We start from the raw sequence: 9,382 nt of genomic DNA on the forward strand, positions 1-9,382 counted from the left end.
GTTAAGAATATCAATGTTGTCCTTGGCAAGCGAAATCAATTCTCTAAAGATGATGAATAGTTAGGAATGTGGAACAAGAAATCAATACTATTCGAACTAGAGTATTGGGAAAAATTAGATGTTCGTCACTCTATCGATAACATACATGTAAAGAAGAATATCTGCAAGAGTTTGATCGGTACATTGCTCCAAATGAAGGGAAAAGGAAAGGATCATGAGAACGCACGAGCTGACCTTGATGAAATGGGCTTAAGGCCGGAGCTCCATGCACAAGATACGGACAAAGAAAAATACCTACCCCTAGCAGCTATCACTCTCTCTAGGAAGGAGAAAACAAATTCTGCGAGTTCTTGTACAGTGTAAAAGTTCCCTCCGGTTACTCATCTAACATCGCAAGACTTGTCTCAGTGAAAAAGCTAAAAATGAATTTCACCATGTTGAAGTCCCATGATTGCCATGTGATGATGACGTCACTGCTTGCGGTAGCAATTAGGAACATCCTCCTAATAAAGGTTCGCGAGGCTATCCTAAGCCTGTGCTTTTTCTTCAATGCAATTGAACAAAAAGTGCTCGATCCAGACTCGCTGGAGGAGCTAGAAAGAAGACACTTTAAGACTCTATGTATTCTTGAGGTGTATTTCCCACCATCATTTTTCGATATCATGGTACATCTTACTGCTCACCTTGTGAAGGAGATACACTACCTTGGCCCCGTGTTCCTGCATCACATGTTTCCATACGAGAGATATATGTGCATTCTCAAGTCGTACGTAAGGAATGTAGCCTTTCCTGAGGGATGCATCATGCAGGGTTACACGACAGAGGAGGCATTGGAGTGGTCTGTTAATTACATAGACCCAAATAACTCAATTGGCGTGCCTAAGTCTCTCCATGAGGGGAGGCTCGTAGGTGTGGGAGTTCTGGGGAAGATGGCAATAACTCCTGATCTGAAAGCTTACGACCAAGCTCATTTCCTTGTGCTGCAAAAAATGAGTGAAGTGTGACGATATGTCGATGAGCACAAGTAGATGCTGCTTGAAGAGAATCCAGGGCAGACTGAAGCTTGGGTTGCGAGGCAACATATGCGAAGGTTTACGACTTGGTTCCGAGATCAAATCAGACAATCGAGTACTCCTACAAGTGCTATAATAAAAAAACTAACATCAGACCCTACATAACAAAAAAATATAACATATCAAGGGTACGATATAAACGGATACACATTTTACACGGTTGCCCAAGATGAGAAGAGCATATACTAGAACAGTGGTGTCCGTATAGATGCTTATGACAACTACATGCAGAGGGGCACATACTACGGTCAAATAGAGGAGATCTGGGAGCTGAACTACTTGAGATTCAAGGTAGCCCTGTTTCGGTACCGTTGGGTATATAGGGTAAAGGGCGTCACTAATGACAAGTATGGGTTCACTAGCGTTGATCTCAAACATGTCGGATACAGGTCTGAACCCTTCGTACTCGCTAAAGATGTTCGCCAAGTCTTTTATGTGACTGACACAATAAAGAAGAAACGTCATGTGGTTCTCGCTGGGAAAAAATACATCATCAGAGTTGAAAACATCGTTGATGAGGAGGAGTTCAATCAATTTGATGAAATTCCTCCTTTTGCTACTATAGTCGTGCCATGCCTTTCGCCGATCGAGGAAACTCCATACATCCGCCCCGACCATAACGAAGGGATCCATGTCAAGAAAGCACGAAAACGGCGAATTTGAATTTCAGTGTCAAATTTGTAATATTAATGGTAAATTTGACTTTTACGTTATTTGAATTGTTAATGTTAATGTCAAATTTGAATTTGTAATATTAGGTTTGTTAAAAGGTGATGGGTCATACTCATAGGTGACGGGTGACATTTATGACCCATCACCTATGACTTTAAGGACGAGTTAAAGTAAAAGGTGACAGGTTTCATAACCTGTCACCTTTTATTTACAATAAGTAACGGGTTATATTTATAAACCGTCACCTATCACTTATATATACATGTCGAGTTGAAGTAAAAGGTGACGGGTGATATTAATAACCTGTCACCTTTTACTTACAATAAGTGACGAATGACATTTATAACCCGTCACCTATCACTTATATGTACAGGTCGAGTCGAAGTAAAAGGTGACGTGGCCTTGCAGGTTTGCAGTAAAATTTGGCTTTAGCCAAGAGTTAGATAATTGTCTATGTTAATTTAAGGCTTTAGTAATTCGACTCCAATATGAAATAGTAGAATTAGCCAATTAGGAATAATTTGAACCTGAACTATGAAAACATTTTTATTTCAAATTTTAAACCTTTTGGATTATATTTTGTGGAATTACATAATGAATTGTTCATCTGTGCATATTTTGGCTATATCTCCTCATGTGACCCAGGGTGAGTATTTTCCTAAAAGAAGTGGGTAAAGGATCCTATGGATACCATAGATAATCATACACTTCCATGTAGGAGGCTAGGACTTCGCTACAACAAAGGAGCTACAACTAAGGTACGCGCCCCATTCTCTTCCTCCTCCTGATCAAACACAGATTCATTTCATTCCCGTACGATCAAGGAGATATAGTATCCCTGATTACGTTCTTAGATTGGTATACGGAAGTTTTATGTACATGTCAAACCACATCCAATACCTAAGTTTGAAGGCATCGGGTATGTTTGGTTCAAGCTAGCTCAAGGTGAACAACGAAAAAAAGACCATATAATGATATGGTAAAAGACAAAACGTACAAAGAGATTTGTTGGAGTAAAAATTTAAATTCCCTTTCAGTTCTAATTCTGATGTTCGCAAATTTATTTGCATACTAACAGCTATATATATTTCAACCATTAGGGAATAAATCAAATATTTTACGGTTGCACTAATAAAATGATTGATTGTAAGCATTGCAAGCTTATAGCAGATATAAGTATATTTTCAAATCTTGCAAGTGTAATTGCGCCGGCTATTTGACTAGTTAACTTAATCAAGGGTTGAGGTGATGGCATTGGGTTCGCTTGACTCCGGTCCTAATATATTGATCCGTCCTTGGTGCGGTCACAATCCGAATATTTGTTTTTCCTTACGTTTTAGTATTACTAATTTTTTGTAAGGTTCATTGGGTACAAACAAAACCCTGCTCTTACTTCCCCTCGTTCAGATGGGGTGTGTTTAGTTACCAAAATTATTTCTGGCTCGATGTATCTATTTATATAAATGGATTTATTTGTTAGTGTCATAAAATTCTATTCACGTAAGTAATCAATCACCATCTTAACTCTTGCATTCGCTCATATAACTTCTGATTTTATCAATAAAACAGAAACTCAACTCAAACTGTCTAGACATAGACAACTAATCAAACATTATTCTTTTTAATGAATACAACTTCGCTTAACCATCTTTCCCTTAGACTATATATACGATACAACTCTACAAAACTTTATCTGAACAATCAAACACACCCATGTCAAAGATGCTATTCACATCTCAAATGGTTTCAGGCAGGAAAAAAATTTCTATCCAGCTATGATACAAACACCTCCTCCTGCAGCACCATCATTTGCTATTACCTGTTCTCAATGTGAATCTCAAAGTGATAGATCTTATCAAAATGTAAAAGATATATTAAATATTAATTATTTAATATATATAATTAGTATTGAGTAGATCTCATCTATTACTTTCAACGGTAGCCATCCAGAGTGTGCTTACGTCATCTCCAATAAATACTCCAAAAATCCGTTCCTTATAACACTATTACAGCATCTTCTAACATTATTACAGCATCCATTATTTTTTTCATCTCTAACAGCTACCATATTTCTTACCTTCTATTATTCTCCTAATCCTCTCGGATCAACGTGCATACGCTATGAACAGTGATAGAGGCTCCCGTATCCATCAAAAAATGTCGTCGCCCATCTCTCATCCGTAACACTGTTTAGCTGATACGAATTTTGTTGGAACCAGATACGAGGCATCATCATCCCTCATTTTACTGTAGCATTTGGAAAAAATATAGCTACAGAGTCTGTCGGAGACAGACTAAGGAGCAGAATTTTTTCCCCCGTGGCATGTGCAGTGCGTCACTGCAGTCGCATGAGCTGAATCAGGCAGGTGGGCCCCACCTTCTGTCATGCGACCCTGCGCAGTCTAAGCTCGTCCCCGGTCCCACCATCGTCAGCTCAGCTCCCTTGGTTCGAAAATTTTTGAAACGGCGGAGCCTCCATCCATTCCGTTCGTCCTCCCCTCCTTCCCAGGCCCAATCAATCCCCTCGCCGATGTCGAGCAACGCCACCTCCCGCCGCTCGGCGGCGGCGGCGGCGGCCACCGCGACGGCCAAACGCTCTGCGGTGGCTGCGGAGAGCGCCGGCCGGGGAGCCAAGGCGGCCACCGCGGCGCAGGCCAAGAAGCGCGCCGCGCTCGGCAACATCACCAACGCCGTTGTCGACGGCGCGGGATGGAGGAGGGTCGGCGGCTCCGGGAAGGTCGCGATGGACCCGGCGCGCACTGGGGTACGTCGTGATGCTTCTTTGCTGTTCTTGGGAGTCGGGATGGATCGAGTTCATTCATGTTCTGCTGGTTTGGGGCATTCGTCATGCCGAAATGGGATCTCATCCACTTCGCTACAATCTGTCGGATTTTGTGGTTCTGCACTGTTATTCAACACATTTACCTGTCTTGATTGGCATCTTATATACATTGATGGTCAATAGGCCTAACTGCACCTGATCGTTTTCGTACAAAATTTATTGGCATTTTCAAACGAAATTTTCTTGGTGTTCCCACTTCCCAATGCGGCAATCTTTTTTCTCTAGTAGCTTTGGGATCCTCTCTTCACATCTTCACAATATGATATTATGCATTCGTAGTGTTGCTATTACTTCCTTTAATCTCATTGGGTATTTAGGAGATTTGAAATAGCTTGTTCCTTTTGTTCGCAGAAATTGAATTCAGCTACCTCAGCTGCACCACTCAAGAAGGGCTCTTTGGCAAGTGCTCGCAGGGGATCCGATCGGTGTTCTGCAGTGAAATCGGCTTCTACCAAGCCAACTCCAGCCGTATCTCGCAATGACGGCACGGTGCAAAAGCACAATGTTCCTCCTCCTAAGGTGCCCACTGTTGCGCATGCGCCAAATGTCGCACCTGCCACTGCACCCTGCAGCAGCATTGTGTCTTCCCGATACTCAGGAGACTCAGTTTCCATCGATGAGACGATGTCTACCTGCGACTCTATGAAAAGCCCAGACTTTGAGTACATTGATTATGGGGACTCGTCAATGCTCGCTTCATTGGAGCGACGGGGAAATGAACACCTACATATCTCGGAGGACAGAGGTGTTGAAGGTTTGTTTCCTTGCTGACATTCCTGTTAGGATTTGTGCTTTATTTTGTTAGATCATCTTTAACGGTTTTCGTCGCCGCGAGTCTCGCGAAGAATTCCTATTTCCTTCAACGTTTTAACCGGCTTCTAACATTTTCACGAAGAGATTCTCTCCCCTATTCTCTCCATCACGGGATTTTCTCTCATTTTTCTTCACGATTTCCTTCGAAGAAAAGTTGTTAGAGATAAGAGAAAATAAATAAAATAGAAACAGGAAGAGGAATAAAAAGAGAACGAAATGAAGAGAATATTATTAGAGATGGTCTTAATTTTGGTACATTTAAGTATATATATTGTTTTCGTTACCAGAAACTAAGTGGAAGAAGGATGCCCCTGCTGCAATTGAAATCGACCGCACTTGTGATGCTGAAAATAAAGATGAGGATCCGCAGTTGTGTCCGACTCCTGCTTCTGACATCTACATGCTCTTGCGTGAGGCTGAGGTGACACATTCTTGTCTACACCTTTGTCCGTGCCAAAATAATTTTCCTCAAGCACTGAACATAAGAAAATGCTTTTTAAAAAATGCTTAGAGAAGATTAGAAGATTTGCTTTGCATTTAATTAATGTTGCGGTTGATTGCATCCGCCAACAAGCAAAAAGTCTACATCGATGGCACCAAATCAACAAGACCGTAATTTGTTTATTGTAATTATATTTCAGCATATCCATGCACTTCCACAGTATGGAAAAAATAACTTATTTTTTTCTGAATGACTAAAGTGGATTTCATCTATGAAAGTCTTCGATTTCGGCTAGACATGATTTATATATACGTACTGGAGTCCTAGAACCCCTGTTTTTTCCCTTTCGGTGTATGTTGTTAATATACTGCATTGCTTTCTAGCAGACCAAGAAAAGGCCATCAGCTGATTTTATGGAAACGATCCAAATGGATGTAACTTCAAGCATGAGAGCTATTTTGATAGACTGGCTTGTGGAAGTAAGCTTGTCTGCTTCACAAATTAAACTTACTTAAAAGACTAAAGATCAATCTTGTTTGAAACCTAACATTGTATTCACGCTTTTCCCTTGTGCAGGTTGCTGAAGAATATCGTCTTGTTCCTGATACTTTATACCTGGCAGTTAACTACATTGACCGTCATCTTTCTGGCAACCAAATCAACCGCCAAAGGCTGCAGTTACTTGGCGTTGCTTGCATGCTTATAGCTGCGTAAGATCTATTATTTTTCTTTCAGTTATTCTCAGTTAGTATTAAACTGTTGGCATACTGATTTTGACATGTCCACAAGTTCAAATTCAGAAAATACGAAGAGATATGTGCACCCCACGTAGAAGAATTCTGCTACATAACTGACAACACATACTTCAGAGATGAGGTATGCGATATATTACTTCCAACAGTTCTTTGTTTTATCTGTTAGATCATGACATCCGACAGGCCTTCTTCGTCACCCTCACTCTCTTACTTATACATGAACAGGTTTTAGAAATGGAAGCTTCTGTCCTGAATTACCTGAACTTTGAAATGGCTGCACCTACAGCAAAATGCTTTTTGAGGTTCTGCTCTTTTCATCTTATAAACTTTATGATGCTAACAAGAAACATTACTGACTCTTTTCTTTGCTTACGATAGGAGATTTGTTCGTGCTGCACAAGTATGTGATGAGGTGCTGCTCTTTTAATCAACTTTTGCAATCCCACAAGTTATAAATGTTATTGCATTGCACTTACGACTTATCTTTTTACAGGATCCAGCTTTGCATCTGGAGTCCCTAGCCAATTATGTAGCGGAGCTCTCACTGCTGGAGTACAATCTACTTTCTTACGCTCCTTCACTAATAGCTGCCTCAGCTATCTTCTTGGCGAAATTTATACTCCAGCCGACAAAGTATCCTTGGGTAGGTGGCATCACAATGTTGCCGTTTGCATATATACTTGTAGCAGTTGCCAAATCAAATATCTGCATGGGCTAACGTATAATTCTCATTGCAAACTGGGAAGCAGAATTCGACCCTTGCCGAGTACACACAATACAAGCCCTCAGAGTTATGCGACTGCGTAAAGGCACTGCACCGCCTTTTCAGTGTTGGTCCTGTGGGTAACCTTCCTGCAATCAGAGAAAAGTACAGTCAACATAAGGTAACTGGCTTTGCTCCCCAATTTCTTGGGTTAACAACAAAGTCGCCAATACTAACGCCGTCTTCTCCCTTTCCTTCCTCAGTACAAATTTGTTGCAAAAAAGCACTGTCCAGCATCAATTCCTTCTGAGTTCTTCCGAGATGCAACGTGCTAGAGGAGTTGCAGTTGCTTACTGAATTCTTCCTCTCATGACTCAAATGCCAGGTTGTTCAGTGCTTGTGATATGTTATGACAGCGGTGTGCTCTTTTTTCTTACTGAGAGAATGTACAGACCCATGTATTTTTCAGGTGCATGTAAATCGGAGTCCTGCTGCAAAGTGCAAAGCACATCTCGTTTGTATGCCATAAGACAGGACTGCTAGTCTGATACCTTCATAAGAGCACCACATTTTAACAGTGCTCATTCCGACCATGTCTTTACTTTCTGCCTCTTGTCCTTGAGCTCAGCTAACTGATGCAATGTTGGAGTTACATTATCCCATCTAACAAAGATATGGAAAGGCTCCGTTTACCAAAGTTTTATTTGATTTTTTTTCTAATGAGAAATGTTTGGTTCGAGTCAAAGCCTACAGAAATTGATGTTTGGGGTTAAAAGTTCTGCCTACCTTCTAGCCTCTTTGCTCGGATCTATCTAGTTGTTTCGGTCAATGGAATAACCGCGTGTCATCTTTACGTTACCTGCAATACTTTCCTACCTTCTCACCGCTGTATTCTTTTTACGCGTCTCCTCCACATCAATATTTCCGGTGGACGGCCCCTGGCAAGGTTAGTAGAGGGGTTCCGAGTTTTAGGGTTCTGGAGGCCGTAGGGCATGCCATTAGGCGGTGGTCGGACCGGTGGTGGTTGCGAATGACAGGTAGAGCGTCGAGGCAGAGTGCCATCTGCTGTGGTGGGCGGTGACGGAGGAGGTAAGGAAGCGGTCTAGCGATACCGGATTAGTGTAGCAGGGGTTGATCCGGGGTGTCGTAGATAGAGGATGGTGGGGTTGCGTGCAGCTGGGAAGAAGAAAGAAGATGATCGTTGGATGGTACTCAGACGTACCGTGTGCATTAACTGTAACAATTATAAATTTCAGTGGATTAAATATTAGAACCTCCTTTCTTTAAAAAAAGAAACATAGACAAATCTATTTTTATTTCTACTAGTGGAATGACCGTGATGATAAATTGAAATACGCTGATGATTGACAAGTTTATTAATTTGGTATGATGATTTTGGGATTGTAGCGATATGTTTATATATTGCAATTATTATCATAACTAATCAAAGTTGCATAGAAAACGGAGTTGGTATTTTTGTCTTTGAGTCTAGAAATTTTTGCCTCACTGGATGATCCAGCATTTAGAAAAGTAAACTCGCCAGATGGTCCGGCGCTTAAAAGGTTTCACGCAGAAGTATTTCAGTACAAAAGCAAGATTTGAAGTGTACACCGGATGGTCTGACGATGGGAAGCTCGACATGCTGAAGTAATTTTTTCAAAGAGGTTGCAAATGGCGTATTTGGTGAGAATGTATACACCGGATGGACCGACGATTAGATCTGTGCATGTTGGACCAATTTTTCTAGAGAGGTTGCAAATAGCATGTCTGGTAAGGATGTACACGCCGGACGGACCGGCGATTGGATTTGTGAATGCCGGAGAATTCATCGGAGTATTTGTTCTGGAGAAGTTGCAAAATAGCTTGTATGCTGGGTTGCATTCACTGGATGATCCGGTGTTGAAGAGTTTGCAACACCAGATCACTCAACGTTCACGATTTTTCTGAGATCAGCTTTCTGACTGAGGATTTTAATTTTGACTAATCTATAATAGAGTTGGAGATATGTGTTTGCTTATTCTATGATGTGTAATTGATGAATGCAACTTGGTGATCAACAACGGGATGATCAGGACTAAACAG

General features: G+C 41.3%; 1 protein-coding gene across 1 annotated transcript; it reads left to right on the forward strand.

Annotated features, from left to right (window-relative positions):
- Positions 1 to 4,214: 4,214 nt before the first annotated feature.
- LOC133905080 (cyclin-A1-1-like) lies at positions 4,215 to 7,997 on the forward strand. The gene is made up of 11 exons (XM_062346788.1): positions 4,215 to 4,509; positions 4,939 to 5,341; positions 5,688 to 5,821; positions 6,229 to 6,321; positions 6,419 to 6,552; positions 6,643 to 6,718; positions 6,823 to 6,899; positions 6,976 to 7,009; positions 7,091 to 7,240; positions 7,347 to 7,481; positions 7,564 to 7,997. The coding sequence occupies exons 1-11, from the start codon at positions 4,276 to 4,278 to the stop codon at positions 7,633 to 7,635; spliced, it is 1,542 nt and encodes a 513-aa protein (XP_062202772.1). The 5' UTR covers positions 4,215 to 4,275; the 3' UTR covers positions 7,636 to 7,997.
- The last annotated feature ends 1,385 nt before the right edge of the window (positions 7,998 to 9,382 follow it).

The sequence above is a fragment of the Phragmites australis genome, chromosome 22 (genome assembly GCF_958298935.1).
Source record: "Phragmites australis chromosome 22, lpPhrAust1.1, whole genome shotgun sequence".
NCBI lineage: Eukaryota > Viridiplantae > Streptophyta > Magnoliopsida > Poales > Poaceae > Phragmites > Phragmites australis.